The 20367-nt window shown below is 45.2% G+C and overlaps 1 protein-coding gene across 1 annotated transcript; it reads right to left on the bottom strand.

Annotated features, from left to right (window-relative positions):
• Window positions 1-4886: 4886 nt before the first annotated feature.
• Window positions 4887-19789, bottom strand: LOC139255868 (probable G-protein coupled receptor 139). Its single transcript, XM_070874039.1, has 5 exons — window positions 19720-19789; window positions 18377-19265; window positions 10224-10498; window positions 8850-8936; window positions 4887-4957 (listed from the first exon to the last, which is right to left on the bottom strand). Exons 1-5 carry the CDS (start codon window positions 19787-19789, stop codon window positions 4887-4889), a joined length of 1392 nt encoding a protein of 463 aa, XP_070730140.1.
• Window positions 19790-20367: the final 578 nt, after the last annotated feature.

The following is a 20367-nucleotide window of genomic DNA, read 5'->3' as shown; positions in this document are numbered from 1 at the left end:
CATGTCGCCTTACCTCAGAGATGTAGCTCGCCACTTCCTGACCTTCAGATCGCTGTTACTTGTAGAACCGATACCACGCCATCAGCACACTCTCCCTTGGGTTAAGATGCTTACGAACCAGTGTACACAGCTCCTCATATGACTTATCTGTGTGTTTCGCCGAAGCCACAAGATTCAACATGAGGCTGTCGGTCGGTGCCCCACAGACTGTGAGGAGGACCGCTCTCCTTTTTGCAGCGCTCCCTTCTCCGTCCAGCACGTTGGCTACAAAGTACTGGTCTAGGGTTCGACATGGACTACTCAGTCCTCACCCTCCGAGAACTTCTCCAGGATGCCCACAGTTTGCTGCATCTTTGTGTTGGATTCGTATTTTCGTCGCCAGTTTTTGTGTTCCGAACACAGATGAGGCTGCACACAGGGATGTTAAAGTAACAGTGACCTCATTCTTTAAAAAGACACTCCAGATTGAGGAGCAGGCCTCAGGGGCCGGCTTATGTACAACGCTCCCAAGGGATGCTGGGATCCCTTGGACTTCAGGGGATGAGCTCCCTGGTGGCGGAACATGGGCGTGCATGCTTTGCAGATACACAACACCTGCCCTGGGTTTATTTCTGGTGGCACAGTGTAGAAGGGGCTTTATCCTGTATCTAGCCCCGTGCTGTTCCTGCCCTGCGTGTTGTTGATAGGGACAGTGTAGAGGGAGCTTCACTCTGCATCTAACCTCGTGCTGTACCTGCCCTGGGAGTGTTTGATGGGGACAGTGTAGCGGGAGCTTTACTCTGCCTCTAACCCGTGCAGGTAGCATATATCAGTTTTCTAATGACGGAATGGATATTGCCAGGCCAGGCATGCAAATGTCAGCCACAGCAGAAGGACTTTGATCAGATGATGGGAGGAGGTTACGTAATGGTAAGGAGCCACAATATGTATTTGTATATATTTTAATATGTGTTTTATATACTTTCTGACTGTGGTGCAGAAAGAATTGTGTGGATTTTGTACGATTTCTCGAAGTGCTATATTTATGTACGTGGTGTCTAATTTGTTAGCTGGAATTTGTACATCTTCTCGGAGTAATGTGCAAAATGTAGGTACATGAGAGACCGTCTGTTTGCAGAGCCTTGCCATGGCAGACTTCACCGTCTCTCTGCTGCTCCCTCTTTACATCACTGACATCGCCCTGGACAACCACTGGCCCTTCGGTTGGCTGCTCTGCAAGCTCAGCAATGGGGCGGTGGTGCTCTGTCTGCACGCCAACGTCTTTACGCTGGCCTCCATCAGCGTGGACCGCTGCTTTTCGGTGGTCCTGCCCATCTGGTCCCAGAACCACTGCGGCCTGTGGCTGGCCAACCTGCTCAGCCTGGGGATGCGGGTGACAGCTGCCATCGGGAGTGCGCCATCGTTCGTCTTCCGACAATTGGTGTCCCGGGGTTACCGAGTACCCGCTAGAGGGCGAGGGGCTGGCACTGAACACGACGGACCATGGAGAGGATGATGACCGGGCGGTGCCGGAGCAGGAGAAGAGCCTGCATGATGACCGGTACCGAGCACTGACTCTCACCAACTTCCTCATCGGGTTCCTCCTCCCATTCCTGGTGATCACCGCCAGCTGCACCATCATCGGGCTGCGGCTGAGGCGGAACCGCTTGGGCGCCCAGCAGTAGCAAGCCCTTCAGTTTGAAGGCCGCCAGCATCCTGGCCTTCCTCCTGTGCTGGGCTCCCTACAACATCTGCTCTATCCTCGCCCTGCTGCTCCACCCATACGACGAAGACTGGCTCATGGTGCTGATGGTGAGTGTCCCATTCAGCCGCGGCCTCGCCTGCATCAACAGCTGCATCAACCCCTTCCTCTACATCTTTATGTGGCAGGACTTCAGGGACTTGCTCAAGAAGTCGTTTCAACGGGTTGACAATCAGGGGGAAACAATGCAAACTCAGTTGCAGGAGGTTTAGTTGGGATTTGAGGGGACGCTTTCACGCAGAGGGTGTTTGAGGTTTGAAATTCACTGCCTGAAAGGGTGGCAGAGGCAGAAACCCTCATAGTTTTTAAAAAGTACTGGCATATCTCAGCCAAAGATTCAGTGCTGCTAAACTGCAGCGTCTGTAAGACTACAGCATTTATGGGGGCTCATTTTCTGCTAATAACTGCATGAACATTGCTCCAAGATGGCTGAAAACATGGGTTGGCCAAATTATTAGTGACGCAAAAGTCTTTGCAAATTCAAAAGGTTTTAAAGGAAAGGGGATTAAAGGGGAAGTTGAAACTGACACTTGACGTTGTCAGTGTTTGTGTCCAGAAAAAAATAAAAAAACCTCGGATATAATTGACTAAAAGAAGCTTGAATGTTGAAATTCCAGTTTGCTTGGAAAATGTGCATTTGTCGCAAGTCTAACTAAAGTGAATATTTAGGGAGATGATGAATTTGTTGTTTGGTCGAAAGCCTGTCTTTAGAAAAGAGAGTGTCTGTATGTTTGTCTCAGCTCCACCCACCTTTATGGATTTTGAGCTGAAATCCGTTTAACCCTTTGTAATCTTGTTGTGTATTTTAGACAATTGCTTATGCTGATAAGTTGGGTAATTGAATTATGTATGTATACACATGCATTATTTTAGAGAGGTACTTGAGCCATGTTTTTGGTTGTGAACTGATTTGGCACCTCCAGTTCATAATCTATTACAGGGTTCAATATTGTCCAGGTTTTATGAATGCCTTTGATCAATAATGGCAACGAAATCATGTGCCACAAATGAATTAGATCTTAGGTTAAAAATGCAAGTGCAGAGCTATTTTGAATATAATTCATGCAAATAAATACAAGTTGTTGTTGTAATGAAATGCACAGAAGACCATTTGTTCTGCAAAATATAAGCTTCAGCCTTGAAGTTAGTTGCTATTGTGTCTGCTAAGAAAACCCTCCAGCCAGGGGAAATATCCTTCCTGCAGCCACCCTGTCATGTCCTGTAAGCATTATGTATGTTTCAATGAGATCACCTCTCAGTTTTCGAAACTCTAGAGCATACAGAATACCCTAGAGCATTCTAAACAATCTCTTAACGTAAGACAGCATTCTCATCCCAGGATTCAGTCGAGAGAATGTACGTTGTACCGCCTCCAAGTCAAGTATATCTTCCTGAGATAAGGAGACCAAAACTTTGCACAGTACTCCAGGTGTGGTCTCACCAAGGTTCTGTATAATTATACCAAGACGTCTTTACTCATATACTCCAACCCACTTGCAATAAAGGACAATATGCCATTTGCCTTCCTACTTGCTTGCTGCACCCGCATGCGAGCTGTCTGTGTATTTTTGCACAAGAACACTCAAATCTGTCTGAACACCAGTATTTAAATGATTCACACCATTTAAAAAATATTTGTTTTTCTTTGCCTTCTACAAAAGTTAATAACCTCAGATTTCCCCACATTATACGCCATCTGCCACCTTACTACCCACTCACTTAGTCTATCTATATTCCTTTGCAGACATTTCCTCTTCTCCTCACAGCTTACTGTCCCACCACGTTTTGATACATTACCCTCGGTCCCTTCACCTAGGTCATTCATATAGATTTTAAGTAGCCAAGGCCCCAGCACTGATCCCTGCGTCACCCCCACGAGCTGCAGCCTGCTGACGTTAAATATACATGTAAGGTGCACATCTTGGTTAATGGAACGAGCCTGACAAGAACCTGCAGAATATTGCTGAGGGAAAGCCCCCATCGTGGGCAATTGATCGACATTCTGAGGGCGCTGCGCATTTACCAACGCGCTCAGACTCTGTGCCAAGTCAGGCGGTTGGTACCGGTATACCCGGTGAGGCACGAAAGCCGTCTACCAGAACAGCGCGACTTTATATGTTATTACCCAATCATGCCTGAAAAAATAACCTCAAAACCTTTGTTCCGAGTACAGAACGTACGATTACGTCAGGGAGACCATTTCGTCAGATACTATGAAGCCCCACAGTATGTGACGTGGGTAGATGGGACAACATGGGCAGCCCGAGGCCTAACTAGATGTGCTGAAGTTCGGGGACACGTTCACTTGTCCCTTCGATGTGGCAGAACATGCAGCCCAAGCGTGCGGGTTCAAGTGGGATGTGATAGCATGGACCTATACCGTGAAGGTAATTGCGGGACAGCATTTTCCCCGTACGATCTGCATATAGAGGGAAGAGTGAGTATTGTTTCACCACCATACAATGGCAATACCAGTATAGTGCCAACCTGAATTGTCCCAGCAGGATGGGAACATGTGTTTTACCCCAGCCCAAACTGTAAGACTTGAGGCACGGGTTTCGTTCTGCATTTATCAGCAGAGGCAAGTAGATATTGCTGTGGAAGATGCATTAAAGAAACAATTTCACCAGTACATGGTGCGATTTGACTTTGGCATCCCAGCGCCACCGGAACACTTGTCAAAGTTAATGAAATGTGTTAAACAGTTCCAAAGCCACTATTATGGCCTAGAAAAACCGTGAAGTATGTAAAGAAATGTTTAAGATTGCTGATGATACATCTTGGCTGGACATTGTATCGAGCAATGAAAATCTTCCGTGGATACGGATTGTCTCACATGTGTTGGTCGCTGTACAGCCAGGGATTGTGTTGCATTGTCTGGTAATAACCTGCCGTGTTAACAGGAGACGCCAGCAGCAGGAGTGTATCACGCTGATTCAGGAAACAAAGACGAAAGGAGAGGATACTGAACTGAACTAAAACTTACTGGGACTCGAAAAGTTCGAGTCCATTTACCTCTGGTTGGATCGGTAAGACCACAGCATTCTTTTGTCTCATTTTCTGCTAATAACTGTGCTTGCAAACTGCTCAAAGATGGCAAAAACCTAGGACGATCATTTGTAAAGACGCAGAAGGCATTGCAAATTCAAAAGGCTTTCTCCATGGTTTTAACAGCTCGCAGCTGCAAAAAGACATTGCCTGGGAACAGTAATCGAGCTGCAACAAGGAGATACGAGAATTAAACTCACATTCATTGTGAAAAACGTTCGTTGTGAATTAAATCTGGACAATTATGTACATGGTGGGCAGTCATTCTGAAAAAAACAGTATAAAATGGCTGTGGCACATGAGGGCAGCACTGCAATCCAGCGATTGGTAACCTCGTCAGTTACCAAGAGAATCAGGTGGTTAATTTCCAATCGCTAAGCACGGTTGGAGTTAACTCTCAGGTGTGAGTGTGTCTGCTTTGCAAGCACTTACGTAATCGGCAATGTTTAACTGTTAGGAAATATTTTAATGGGATAGGTCGCTGCAGCTTAATAATGAGAAATCATTGTGTATTTGATGCTATCGTGATTGCTTGTATCTCTTTTGGTTAACCAAATAAATATAACCCCATTAGAGAAGTGGGTGACATACACCCGGAGTCTGTGTTGTTTTTGTCTCACAAGTCCAGCTCTGTAAAGTGCAGGCAAAAGACATAAACTTTACAGGCTAAAACCTGTCTTAATTAACGTAAGTCTTACACAGAAACACACACACTAACACACACGCAGGCACAGAAACACAACACATATAAGAACATCTTCGGATCAGGTGTCCACCATTTGAGCACTCGAGCCGGCTCCGCCATCAATAAGATCATAGCTGATCTGATCTTGGCCTCAACTCCACGAACCTGCCTGCTCCCCATACTCTGTGACTCCCCTATCATTCAAGAATCTGTCTATCTCCACCATAAATATATTCACTGACCCACCCTCCACAGCTCTCTGCGGAAGAGAATTCTACAGATTCACAAGTCTCTCAGAGAAGAAATTCTTACCCATCTCCGTTTTAAATGGGCGCCCCTTTATTCCGAAAATATGCCCCCGACTTCTGGATTCCCCCACAAGGGGAATCATCCTCTCTGCATGTACACTGTCAAGTCTCCTCGGAATCTTACACATTTCAATAAAATCACCTCTCATTTTTCTAAGCTCCAATATATGCCCAACCTGCTGAAAGTTTCTTCACAAGACAACCCCATCATTTCAGGAATCAACCTCATGAACCTTCACTGAACTGCCTCCAATGCAAGTATATCCCTTCTTAAATAAAAATATCAAATCTGGACGCAGTACTCCAGGTGTGGCCTCACCAATATCCTGCAGAGTTGTCGCGGGACTTGTCTGCCTTTATACTCTATCCCCTTTGCAATAAAGGTGAACACTACGAGGACTAGACGTACTACATACAGCTCATCTTCTTAGGCAGTCCCTCGGGGTAGAGGATGACTTGCTTCCACAAACACGAGTTCTCAGGTGACTGATGAGCCCAATGCGGGACCCACAATCTCTGTCACAGGCGGTGTCTGGGGCAGACAGTGGTTGGAGGGATCGGTGGGTGGAGTCCTTGGCTTGTCATGCGCTCATTCCGCTGTTTGCACTTGGCATCCGGTGCTCCTGTGAAAGAGACTCGAGGTATTCAGCACCTTGTCGGATGCTCCTCCTCCACTTTGAGTGCATTTGGGTCAGGGGTAACCAAGAGCCGTTGGTGATGTTACATATATTCAAGGAGGTTTTGAGGGTGTCCTTGAAGAGTTTCCTCTGCCCTCCTGAGGCTCACTTGCCGTGACGTAGCTCGGAGTAGAGTGCCTGTTTAGGAGTCTAGCATCGAGCATGCAGATGATGTGGCCCGCCCAGTGGGGCTGATCGAGTGTGGTCAGCACCTTGATACTGGGGATATTGGCCTGAGAGAGAACGCTGACGTTGGTGCACCTATCCTCCCAGGGACTTTGCAGGATTTTGTGGAGGCAGCGGTGGTGGTACTTCTCCAGTGCTTTGAGGTGCCGACTGTATATTGTCCATGTGTCTCAGGCATATAGGAGGGTGGGTATCTATTGTGTATGGAGAAAGAGTCAGATTGAACACAGTGAGCTCAAAGTTAAGTGTGACCGTAGTCTTTTATTGCAAGTCTGCAGAGTGCCTCTCCAACCTGTGAAGCCTTCTTAAATACCTGTGCTCCCAAGGGATTATGGGATCCCTTGGGGCTCCAGGGAATGAGCCCTCTGGTGGCTGTACACAGTAAATACAAGTCCACATATATAATAACATTCCTCCCCAAAGTCAATAGTGTAACTATTTGCAATGTGAGTCGATCTGGGGCCCTTCTTGTCCTGGTTGATTGTCTCGGTGTGAAAGCTGGTGTTGTTGAACCATTTGTTGGGCCCTCGCTGGGCTGCTGTGCAGCTGGCATTGCTGGGCTGCCTGGTGTGTTGGGCCCTGCAGGGCTGCTGTGAATGATTGGTTCTGCTTTGTGGTCAATCATAGTGTCGGTTGCCACTGGTGTGTGTGTTGGGGGATCCAAAAAGGTAGGGTCAAATGTGGCTTGCTCAGGGTAGTCCATGAATCTGATTTTAATTTGGTCCAAGTGTTTCCGGTGAATTAATCCATTTGTAAGTTTGACCCGAAACACCCTGCTCTCCTCTTTGGCCACGACAGTGCCGGGAAGCCACTTGGGACCTTGTCCATAATTTAATACAATTATCTCACATGCATTCCACTTGGAGTACGCGTCTACAACCACAAGGAACATTTTACCCAAGAATAGACCTGCATAGTTGACTTGGACCCGAAGCCACGGTTTGGAGGGTCTAGACCATTAACTTAGCGGTGCCTTATGGGTACATTGCTTAACTGCAAGCATGTATTACATCTGTGAACGCAGGAATCTAAGTCCGCATCGATGCCGGGCCTCCACACGTGGGATCTGGCTTTCGCATTCATCATTACAATGCCTGGGTGGGTATTGTGAAGGCTATTGATGAAGGTGTCTCTGCCCTTCTTGGGGACCACTACTCGATGGCCCCACAGAAGGCAGTCTGCCTGTACAGACATTTCATCTTTGCGCTGCTGGAACGGATTTAACTCTTCCTGCATTTCCACTGGGACACTGGACCAGCTCCCGTGAAGCACACAGCTTTTGACTGGAGATAATAAGGGGTCCTGGTTTGTCCAGGTTTTGATCTGCCGGGCAGTGATGGGTGATTGCTCACTCTCAAATGCTTCCATAACCATGGCTAGATCTGCGGGCTGTGCCATTTCCACCCCCGTCGTGGGCAATTGCAGCCTACTGAGAGCATGGGCGTAGTTTTCTGTGCCTGGCCTGTGGCGGATGGCTTAGTTGTATGCGGACAACGTGAGCGCCCATTTCTGGATGCGGGCCGATGCGTTGGTATTTATCCCTTTACTTTCGGAAAACAAGGATATGAGTGGCTTATGGTCAGTTTCCAATATGAATTTTAGCCCAAACAGATATTGATGCATTTTATTTACCCTATAAACACACGCTAACACTTCTTTTTCAATCATGCTTTAGGTTCTCTCGGCCTTAGACAGACACCTGGATGCATAAGCAACCGGTTGCAGTTTCCCAAAAGCATTAGCTTGTTGCAATACACACCGGACGCCATATGACGACATATCACATGCTAATACCAAACGCTTACATGGATCATACAACACAAGCAATTTGTTTGAGCGTAACAATTTTCTCGCTTTTACAAAGGCATTTTCTTGGCTTTTTCCCCAAGCCCATTCGCCCCCTTTTCCTAGTAAGACATGTAGTGATGCTAGCAGGGTGCTGAGACCCGGTAAGAAGTCAACAAAGTAGTTCAAGAGTCCCAGAAACGACCGCAGCTCCGTCACGTTCTGTGGCCTCGGTGCATTCTCGATTGCCTACGTCTTCGTGTTGGTGGGCCTGATGCCATCCGCCGCAATCCTCCTTCCCAGGAACTCCACTTCAAGCGCCAGGAAAATGCACTTCGAGCGTTTTAACCTGAGCCCCACGTGGTTGAGTCGAATAAGAACCTCCTCCAGGTTCTGCAGATGCTCGACTGTGTTCTGACCGTTGAACAAGATGTCATCCTGGAAGACCACGGTGTCTGGGACCGACTTCAGTAAACCTTCCATGCTTCTCTTGAATATCGCCGCCACTGATCGGATTCAAAACGGGTATCTGTTATAAACAAAAAGACCTTTGTGCGTGTTGATGCAGGTGAGGACCTTCGATGATTCCTCCAGTTCCTGTGTCATGCAGGCTGAGGTCAGATCCAGCTTCGTGAACGTCTTTCCTCCCACCAGCGTTGCAAAGAGTTTGTCGGCTTTTGGTCGTGGATGTTGGTCCCGCAGGGAGAAACGATTGATAGTTACATTGTAATCGCCACAGATTCTGACTGTGCCATCTCCCTTGAGGACTGGGACAATAGGACTGGCCCACTCTCTGAACTCGATCGGTGAAATGATGCCCTCTCGTTACAGCTGGTCTAGTTCGATCTCTATCCTTTCTCTCATCATGTACGGTACTGCTTTCGCCTTGTGATGGATTGGGCGCACCCCCGGGATAAGGTGCATCTGCACTTTTGTTCCTTGGAAATTCCCGATGCCTGGTTCGAACAGTGAAGGAAATATGTTTCAGACCTGGGCACAGGAAGTGTCGCTAGCAGGCGATAGCTGTCGGACGTCGTTCCACTTCCAGCGTATTTTTCCCAGTCAGCTCCTGCCGAGCAGCATGGAACCATCGCCCGGTACCACCCAGAGTGGGAGCTTGTGCACCGCTCCATCGTAAGAGACTTTTATGGTAGCACTGTCGATTACAGGAATCAGTTCTTTAGTGTAAGTTCTTAGTCTCGTGCAAACTGGAGTTAAGACTGGCCTTGAGGCCTTGTTGCACGACAACCTTTAAAAGTATTTTTGCCCATGATGGACTGGCTTGCACCCATGTCCAGCTTCATTGACAGTGGGAGTTTATTTCGTTCAACATTCAGCATTATCGGGGGACAATTCGTGGTGAATGTGTTCATCCCATGCAACTTTGCCTCTGAGGCTCTGGTTCATCGTGATCCTCCGTGGATCTGTCCTCCTCTGCAACATGGTCGTTTTCAGGTTTCACAGGTTTAGCAGCTCGCCTGCACACTGGTTGGAAGTGTCCCATTGTTCCACAGCACTTGTAAACGTATCCTTTGAATCGGCATGAATGGAAACGATGATCATCCCCACAGCGCCAACAAGGTGTTAATGGCCTTGATTCATCACTCTTGATGGTGGACTCTGAGACATTTGCGGACGTGTAGCTGCAGGTATGTGTGATCTACCCTGTACGTTACGATTCGAAAACAACATCACTTTGTTCACAGTACTTGTAGCAGCACTTGTGTGCTGACTGGTTCGCTTAGTTCTGCCACAAGTGGCAATGAACGGCTGGGCTATCACTATGGCCTTACTCAAGGTTGGGGTCTCTACAGTCAAAAGCTTGCGAAGTATGCTTTCGTGGCCAATGCCAAGTACGAAAAAGTCTTTGAGCTTGTGCTCCAAATGTCCTTCAAATTCGCAAAGTCTTGCAAGGCCTGTCAGCTCAGCGATATAGCTCGCCATGTCCTGGTCTTCAGAACTTTTGAGGTGTAGAGCCGGTGCCTCGCCAACAGAACGCTTTCCTTCAGGTTCAAATGCTCTCGGCCCAGTGTGCACAAATCGTCGTCCAATTTCTACGTGGGTTTTGCTGGAGTGTGCAGATTCTTCATGAGGCCATACGTTGGTGCCCCACAGACAGTGAGGAGGATCACTCTACCTTTGTCAGTGCTCTCTTCGCCATCTAGCTCGTTGGCCACGAAGTATTGGTCAAGTCGCTCCACAAAAGTTTCCCAATCATCTCCCTCCAAAAATGTCTCCAGGATGCCGACTGTTCTCTGCAATTTTGGGTTCGCTATCTGTATCTCACCGCCAGTTGTCGTGTATGGAGGAAGAGTCAGACTGACCATTGTGAGCTCAAATTAAAGTGTGATCTTAGTCTTTGATTGCAGGTCTTAGAGTGCCTCTCAAACCTGTGAAGCCTTCTGAAATACCTGTACTCCCAAGGGATTATGGGACCGCTCGGGACTCGAGGGAATGAGCTCTCTGGTGACTGTAAAAGTAAATACAAGTCCATATATATAACAGTATGACTGCAGCCCTGTCGACAATGAGATTAATGTCGGGCCTGAGATCACACTTCAACTGTACACATCTACTTCGAAACAGGATATACGTCACAGAAACATGCCATTCGGCTCAACCAGTCCATGCTGGCGTTTAGTATGCAGGTACAGCAAGTAATTAGGAAGGCCAATGGAATATTGGCTTTTATTGCAAAAGGGATGGAGTATAAAAGCAGGTATGTCTTGCTACACTTATACAAGGTATTGCTGGGCCATACCTGGAATACTGCATGTAGTTTTGTTTACCATATTTACAAAAGGGTATACTTGCTATGGAGGCAGTTCAGCGAACGTTCACTAGGTTGATTCCGGAGATGAGTGGGTTAACTTATGAGGAATGGTTGATTAGATTGAGCCCTTACTCATTGGAATTCAGCAAAAATGAGAGGTGACCTTATCAAAATGTATAAGATTATGAGGGGGCTTGATATAGTGGAGGCAGAGAGGATGTTTCCACTGATGCGGGAGACTTGACCTCGAGGGCATGGTCTGAGAAAAAGGGGCCGACTATTTCAAACTGAGACGAGAAGAAATTTCTTCTCTCAGAGGGTTGTAAATCTATGGAATTCGCTGCCTCAGAGAGCTGTGAAAGGCGGGATATTGAATAAGTTTAAGACAGAGGTAGACCGTTTCTGAAACGATAAGGAAATAAAGGGTTATGGGGAGTGGGTTATAGATTCCTGCCCTGGGGTTGTTTGGTGGCACAGTGTAGAGGGAGCTTTACTCTGCATCTGACCCCGTGCTGAACCTGCCCTGGGAGTGTTTGAGAGGGACAGTTTAGAGGGAGCTTTACTCTGTATCTAACCCCGTGCTGTACCTGCCCTGGGAGTGTTTGAGGGACAATGTGGAGGGAGCTTTACTCTGTTTCTAACCCCGTGCTGTACCTGCCCTGGGAGTGTTTGTTAGGACAATATAGAGGGAGCTTAACTCTGTATCAAACCCGTGCTGTACCTCCCTGGGATTGTTTGATGGGACAGTGTAGACGGAGCTTTACTCTGTACCTAACCCGTGCAGGTATCATGTATCAGTTTGCTAATGACGCAATGGATATTGCCAGGTCAGGCATGCAAATAAAAGCCACAGCAGAAGGATCTTGATCAGGCGATGGCAATAGGTTACATAAATCTAAGGAGCCATAATATGTATTTGTTTCTATTTTAATATATACTTTTATATACTTCCTAGCTGTGGTGCGTAAAGAGCTGGGTGGATTATTTGCATCTTCTCGATGTGCTATAATGATGTACGAGGTGTCTAAAGTGTTAATGGGATTTGTACATCTTCTCAGAGTACTGTGGAAAATGTAATTACATGAGAGACACTGAAGAGTGGACAGAAGTTCGATGGGAGAAAACTTTTGTTTCCCACGCAGGCTGGTTTCGGGTTATTCTGGCCAATTGTTGCTGCTGGTGTCCCGGGTGCTCGATACTTCATTTGGTTTTCGTGATTATCCCCCCAAATTATCCAGTTACGCTGGGGATCGATCAGTACCCCTATCTCACTTCAGATATGGATGCACATGATGCTGCCTTCTGTGTTCTGACAGTACCAAAACTGAGTCGGTAACATTAATTCCTGTACTTCGAATAACACCATCTCACTTCGGGTTGCTTTCTGATAACCCACACTCACACCTTGGATGTTTACAGTCCTGCGGGTCCGGGGAAAATCGAAGTTGGTTATGGAAACGGACGCTCCATTTTGGTGATATCCTCATTAAAGGGTGTCTCAGGTCGGGGCGGTGGTGGCAGTGGTAGCAGTGATGCTGGTACCTGTCTGAGCATGTCCATCAGCTCTTCCCTGGTTAATGATGTTCTCTTCTTTGGCTGTTGTGGGCCTTGCCTCCCTGCGCCTCCTCCCTTATTCCAGCAATCTTGGGCCAAATGTCCAAGTTTACCACAATTGTGACATTTCCCTTGAGAATTTCCGTATCTCTTCTTTTCTGTGGACAATTCCTACTGAAGTGGCCTCCCGTATTACAGTTTAAACATATCAGGGAAGCTGCGTGGGGGTGTATCTCCTCCTCCTTCGTCTCTGCTGCAACCGCTGTTGCTGCTATTTTAGCTATTTTCTCCTTTTGTTCTAACTTTAACTCCTCTCCATGTTCTGCCCATTCCAAAGTTTCATCATAATTATCTACTATCATAAATCCTAACGTAATTATCTTTGGATGTGCATCTCCCAGTCCGTCTTTAAACATTTTCAAGAATGCTGCACATTTTTGTCAGGGTCATCAACCCCAGAGTGGTCTTTGTATTCAATCCATTATCGTTCCCCGTACTCCCCTAACCTTTCGCCTGCCTTTTGAATCACATTCATATTCTACTCCAATCTTTTGTCAGAATTCTGTATTTCTACTATTTTGACTTCGGTGTTGGTAACTTATTCAATAGAATTTGTGTCTGCTGTGGGCTGAGCGGTCCCTCCTGTGTGGTAATGTCGGCTGCTCTATGTCCATTGGTGGGAATGGTGGGGACGCTGATATGTAGCCATTATCATGTGCTGCGGGCCGCTCTACTGCACACTCGTTATCCCTGTCTGGTTGACTGTTTATTTGGGGTTGTGGACCTTGAAGTACATTGGTTCTATTACCACAGGTGATGGTGTTACAGCTGTGTATTGCACTATCCGTCTGCTGCTGTCTTAAATAGAAACATAGAAACATAGAAAATAGTTGCAGGAGTAGGCCGATCGGCCCTTCGAGCCCGCACCGCCATTCAATGAGTTCATAGCAACATAGAAACATAGAAACATAGAAAATAGGAGCAGGAGTAGGCCATTCGGCCCTTCTAGCCTGCACCGTCATTCAATGAGTTCATGGCTGAACATCTCTTCCAGCTTAGTTATCTTAACTTCTGTCTCTTGAATTTGTTTTGTTTGAGTATCTATCTGTGCTCTGTAGCAGGTGAGTATTATTACATAGGCATTCTGCGGACTCTGGGGTCGTACCAGCAGATTGGAAAGCAGCTAATGTAACACCTCTGCTTAAAAAAGTGGACAGACAAAAGGCAGGTAACAAAAGGCCAGTTAGTTTAACATCAGTAGTGGGGAAAATGCTTGAAACTATCATTAAAGAAGAAATAGCGAGACATCTAGATAGGAATAGTGCAATCAAGCAGACGCAACATCGATTCATGAAGGGAAAATCATGTTTAACTAATTTTCTGCAATTCTTTGAGGATATAACGAGCATGGTGGATAGAGGTGTACCGATGGATGTGATGTATTTAGATTTCCTAAAGGCATTCGATAAGGTGCCACACAAAAGGTTACTGCAGAAGATAGAGGTACGCGGAATCAGAGGAAATGTATTAGGATGGATAGAGAATTGGCTGGCGAACAGAAAGCAGAGAGTCGGGATAAATGGGTCCTTTTCGGGGTGGAAATCGGTGGTTAGTGGTGTGCCACAGGGATCGGTGCTGAGACCACAACTGTTTACAATATACATAGATGACCTGGAAGAGGGGACAGAGTGTAGTGGAACAAAATTTGCAGATGACACAAATATTAGTGGGAAAGCGGGTTGTGTAGAGGACACAGAGAGGCTGCAAAGAGATTTGGATAGGTTAAGCGAATGGGCTAATGTTTGGCAGATGGAATACAATGTCGGAAAGTGTGAGGTCATCCACCTTGGGAAAAAAAACAGTAAAAGGGAATATTATTTGAATGGGGAGAAATTACAACATGCTGAGGTGCAGAGGGACCTGGGGGTCCTTGTGCATGAAACTCTTTTTGGTTATGAAACTCTTTTTGTTCCTTGTGCATGAATTCCAAAAATTTAGTTTACAGGTGCAGCAGGTAATCAGGAAGGCGAATGGAATGTTGGCCTTCATTGCGAGAGGGATGGAGTACAAAAGCAGGGAGGTCCTGCTGCAACTATATCGGGTATTAGTAATGCCGCACCTGGAGTACTGCGTGCAGGTTTGATTACCTTACTTAAGGAAGGATATACTGGCTTTGGAGGGGGCACAGAGATGATTCATTAGGCTGATTCCGGAGAACAGGGGGTTACCTTATGATGATAGATTGAGTAGACTGGGTCTTTACTCGTTGGAGTTCAGAAGGATGAGGGGTGATCTTATAGAAACATTTAAAATAATGAAAAGGATAGACAAGATAGAGGCGGAGAGGTTGTTTCCACTGCTCAGGGAGACTAGAACTAGGGTGCACAGCCTCAAAATTCGGGGAAGCCAATTTAAAACCGAGTTGAGAAGGAATTTCTTCTCCTAGAGGGTTGTGAATCTGTGGAATTATCTGGCCAAGGAAGTTGAGGCTAGCTCATTGAATGTATTCAAGTCACAGATAGATAGATTTTTAGCCAATAAGGGAATTAAGGGTTATGGGAAGCGGGCAGATTAGTGGAGCTGATTCCACGGCCAGATCAGCCATGATCTTGTTGAATGGCAGAGCAGGCTCGAGGGGCTAGATGGCCTACTCCTGTTCCCAATTCTTATGTTCTTATGTCCTTCGTTTTATTTTTGTTCTGAAAATCCCACCATTTCCTCCGTCTGTCAGGTGAGTCTTTCTTTTATTAAGAAATCCAAATTAATAATGTCCAGTATAAAACAGCTCTCAATGGAAAGGTTTAACTCCTTTCGGGGTTTGTAAGAAGGCCTGACGTCATTACGTGACTTCGCATAATCATGACAATGTTTTTCCCAAGTCTTTGTGCTTTCAAAACTGGCTTAGGAATTGGAACTCCATTAGAACAGCAGAAATCATTTGTAAAGTTGTCATAATAAAAACCTTCTCATAGGGAAAGACAGCATTTTAGATTAAACTCCAATTTCTCTAAACTTCCAAATTTAATACTTGGCAAAGATTTTTTCACTGATTTAAAACAAGACCACACATTTTTAATAGCTATTTTGGTGACTGAAATCCAATTTTACCACAAGCTATATGCAGTCCAGCATTTCATTTTTACGGTCCCATTCACTGAGCAAATCTTGTGTTTTATTTCTTTCTGCACAAAATCGAAACTCCTGTGCCGGTTCCAGCTTTTTTAAGAATTCTCTAATTCCCAGTTTTTTCCTTCCTTTGCGGAGTTCGCACAACTTTGGTTTTTTTGCCCTTTTGATTCCAAACATAATCATTTTTCTTTTTTGATGATCTTCCTCCATTCCATCGTTAAACATCTTTGTGTCTCTTTCTCAGCACAATACTTCTGTGTCGGATTTAACTCGTAAGTTTTTATATTTAAACCAATATCTTTTTCACAGCTAATTTCATCACCTTTCTTCAAATTAGGTTTTGTATTTTGATGATTTCCACCAGTCCATTTTTCGAAAGGTCTCTGTTTCTCTTTCTAGCAGCTGCAGCTTTCAAGGTTGCATTTTTATCTTTTAATATAAACAAGTTGTCCTTTTTAAATTCAACGTGTTTATCCAGCAATTTTCTTTTATTAATTTTCCATTTTTCTCAGCTAACATTGTATCCCACTGGCCAGTTTTCCTAGGATCCTGGTGTTCCACCCCACTCTTTAGGTTGTATTTCTTCTTCTTTGCACTGCACACGATCAATACCGGCGTCTCCGTGTTATTACCGTGTCACGCTTCGGGACATACACCTTAATTTTCCTCTAACGATCGCTGGGGCCCTCTTCCCCCTTCTTTTTCAGGCAATAAAGCTACCCCGCCCTTGGTTTTCATCCTTCCGTGATTCGATGTAACTTGTTCAACAGATTTCCCCTTCTATTTCTTTATACAGATTCCCTCCTTCCCCATCAATGCTACAGCTGCAGGTGTTACAAAACATACTCACTGCCATTCAGCTGTCACGTCATCCATGTCAGAGTGTCTGCATCCTGTTCGTGACGCCAAATGTAGGGGTTAAAAAGGAGGCTTCTCTCCTTCAAGGTGGACTAACTGATATAGTTAATCGACACCTACCCTACTGTTGGGGAAAAAGGAGGCTTCGCTCTTTCAAGGTGGACTAACTGACGTAGTTAATCGATACCTCGCCCTTCTCCTGTTGTATATCGACCACGGAAGTGAACACACGAAATCCCAGGTTCAATCAGCTTTTATTACGAACAATTGCAAGGGAAGGTTCAGTCGTGGAACCTCCGAAATACAAGAATTTTCAAGCATAATTTATACAGGTTTTGGAGAGGAGCTATCCTCCTCAAAATCATCGATAGGTCTACTGTTATCAGCGAAGTGACAAGAGTCGACAAATTTGTCGGCTCTGAGTGGTACATGCAAATGTGCATCTCTCATCATTGTTTTGTTCCATTTTGCCCTCTACACCAGTCTATCCGAGGCCGAGGATGGTTTACTGGCTTCTTAATCTCTTCCTCAGGGACTTTTAAACAAAACAACTGACTTCGGCTGTTTAAGTGTTACTAAGGTTAAGCTACAGTTTAATTCGTATGTGTGCTAGGCCTGCATAAGGAAGTTTTAACAACATAGGCAATTATATGTTCACTACCTTCAGCATAATTCTGACCCCCTATTTGCAACATTACAATTTATCCCTCGCAGCTAACAATGCCACACCATTGTTTTTTTGCCTCTCCTTCCTAAATATGGAACATCCTTGGATATTCAGTTCCCAACCCTGGTCACCCTGCAACAATGTTTCCATAATTGCAACGAAATCGTATCCGTTTACATCCGATTACTTGCATCAATTGATAGTTAAAAAAATTATGAAAGTCATTATTTTAACATTCATTTCGTGTATCTGAGGAGAGACCTTGACACAGAATGTCAATAATATTACTCATCAGGACTTTATCGACAGCACAATACAAGAGCCAGCTCCATCTTTGTGCTGAGTCAGAGACAGCAGTCGGTGCACAATCGACAATTTCAGTCAGTATCTGGGACACAAGAGGTGAAAGGTCACATCGATGAACCGAGTTCCAACTGTTTTCTCCACTGATCACGTGACAAAAGCCTGCTCTACTTGTCAATGAGGAATGGTGTCCAATAGAGAGATCCGCGCCTGTATTATTCACACCAAACTTACAGGAAAATTACCAATATCGGCGATCACAAGAGCTTTGATGATTTTAGCAGAGAATTAAACTTTATTGATGATTTTAAAGTGCGACGCCTGATCCCTTTATCTGCAGTGTATGGTGGATTCCTGTCTTGTCCAGATGTCCGGCTCCACTGCTGAACTCATCATTGTTATCCTTGATCCCTGAACGTGACTGTGCTTCATTTGCAGGAATAGATTATGTTTACTCAGCGAAACAAGTGCGAAAAACTAAAGCAATGCATAAATCAAACACATGCTACAAAATGGCTGAAAGGTTCACACAAGATCTCACCAATTTTTCAATCACCAGAGAAAACGGATGTTCTAGGGTGGAAATAGATGTAAAATTGAGCTTTAGTGACGAGGAAGCTTTCTTTAGAATTGAATCGTTTTACTGTCTTTTTCTAACCAACCTCAGAATGAATGTCCAGGGAGATTTCACCACTGTCTTCAGCTCTTCTCTGAATTTCCTCTGGGTCGCTGCATAAATACACGGGTTTTGAAAGCAACTCAAAAACTTTAACATTGTTCCTGTTTCAGTGGCGATATATCCAGGGTCTGTGCGGTCACCTCGGTAATCATTGATGCCTGCCAACCTGGTAGTTACCAAACTCACGGCAACAGTCAGCCACAACAATATAAAACAGCCTGATATAGCGAAGAGTAAAATTATGGATTTCTTTCGGTTTTCCATCTCTAAATCACTCTGCGTCTCACTCCTGTGGCCCCTGAGTCCACTGCGGGTTCGACTGGCCACTAAAATACGTCTGCCTGTCAAACAATTTAACAAGGCAATTAATGTAAAGGGATACCAAATGCCCCAGGCGCTGTGAAACCAGATGTATGCCGCACCTGAAGGTGAGGAAACAAATGCTACACTTGTCACGCAGCCCCAATGTACCTTGTTAATTATTTGATGAGGTTCAAATGCAAGAAAAACAGGGATGTTCTTTAAAAAGATGAGGACTGTGAAAGCTGTTATAACCATGGCCGCAGTTCTCTCGGTGCAATACTTTGTTTTAAACTTCTGGCAGCAGATAACCACAAATCGGTCAAATGTGAAGGAAACGGTGAACCAAACAGACAAATCAAGGTTGACAGCAGCCATGTATAAAATGAGCTTACACACGGGAGTGTGGGACAGGAATGAAAGTGGAAAGCGATTACTGAAAATATGGTACAGTATTACATTGACGATCATGACCAGTAGATCCACGGATGCCATGGCGATCATGTAGACAGAGATACACTTGGAAAGGCCACAGTTCCTTCGGGATAAAATAACAATTGTCACCAAGTTCGCTGTAAGAAAAAAAGAGCAGAGAAATAATGTTGGAGTGTCTGATTGAAATATAGAAATATAGATGGAAATATCTGGTGAGAGCATTTTACTCCATTCGGTGTTACAGTTTGCACAGACCTGTGTGGAATATGATTAGTAATGGACCTCTAACCTTCAAAAACAACCCACATACTTTACTGAGCTGCTGCAGTGCTCACTGTGCACGGGGCATCAAGGCAATCCAGAAATAAGGCAAAATCCTTGCACTGCAGCTTCAGAGAATATTGTAACTTCATTAATGATATCAGCTTAAGGGGAAAGCAGAAAGTGTGGACGGGCGCTTCAGTGAGATTGTTCCAGTCTCTACTGACCCTGTAATGCTGCCATCTAGAAAACACGTTATCTTATCCAACATGTGGGAAGAACAGGAGTCAGTTCACACAGATCAACAACAAACAGGTTAATATGACTCACCTGGTACACCGATGACTGCGAGAATCGGGTAATAAATCGCTTTTATCTGTAGCATCGTTAGTTGGCCCATTTCCGTGACAGTGAATGTATTCGTTTGGAACTGAAATATTCTGATAGGCACACGTCTGAGGCAATGGAAGGGAACATATATTTATCCACATGTCAATCCACCAGAGAGTCAATCAGGTTAACTCATCATTAGCATTATTTGCAATCATTTAACAAATAGACTGAGGTAAATTGTTTTCGTCTGATTCATCAGATTAATGAAATAATTGAAAGTGTTAGCGAGAATTTTCTAAAAAGCGTGCTCAAATAAAATCTTCATTACAATTAGAATGTGCAATCTCACAGTACAGCTGCTGAGCCTATTACTACAGGAGCAATGATGGCAGCTCCCCTAGCCCTGCATGGCCTGCCCCTATCCTTGACTCAGTCTGATTGGTCAAACCCATCCATAACAGCTGGTGAGCCACATCGTGCACAATTGGTTGTGAGCACAGTCGTAGGGCATTGAAGGTAGCCACATTCCTCTGGTAGTTGTTGTAAACCTTCACTTACATTTGAGGTGAGAGTGCTTCTCTTGTAACTGTGGATGACCCACACTTAAAATCGTGGTGATCTTACATCTCTGATACTATTCATACC

The sequence above is a fragment of the Pristiophorus japonicus genome, unplaced genomic scaffold (genome assembly GCF_044704955.1).
Source record: "Pristiophorus japonicus isolate sPriJap1 unplaced genomic scaffold, sPriJap1.hap1 HAP1_SCAFFOLD_652, whole genome shotgun sequence".
In the NCBI taxonomy this organism is placed as follows: Eukaryota; Metazoa; Chordata; class Chondrichthyes; family Pristiophoridae; genus Pristiophorus; species Pristiophorus japonicus.
This window is presented reverse-complemented; position numbering and strand designations above follow the sequence as displayed.

Coding starts and splice junctions, on each gene's coding strand:
- LOC139255868 (XM_070874039.1), bottom strand. CDS start 19,789: ATGGGCCAACTAACGATGCTACAGATAAAAGCGATTTATTACCCGATT. Junction 19,266..19,719: donor CGCAGTCATCGGTGTACCAG/GTGAGTCATATT, acceptor TTTTTCTTACAG/CGAACTTGGTGACAATTGTT. Junction 10,499..18,376: donor CCCTGGACATTCATTCTGAG/GTTGGTTAGAAA, acceptor TGCACACTCCAG/CAAAACCCACGTAGAAATTG.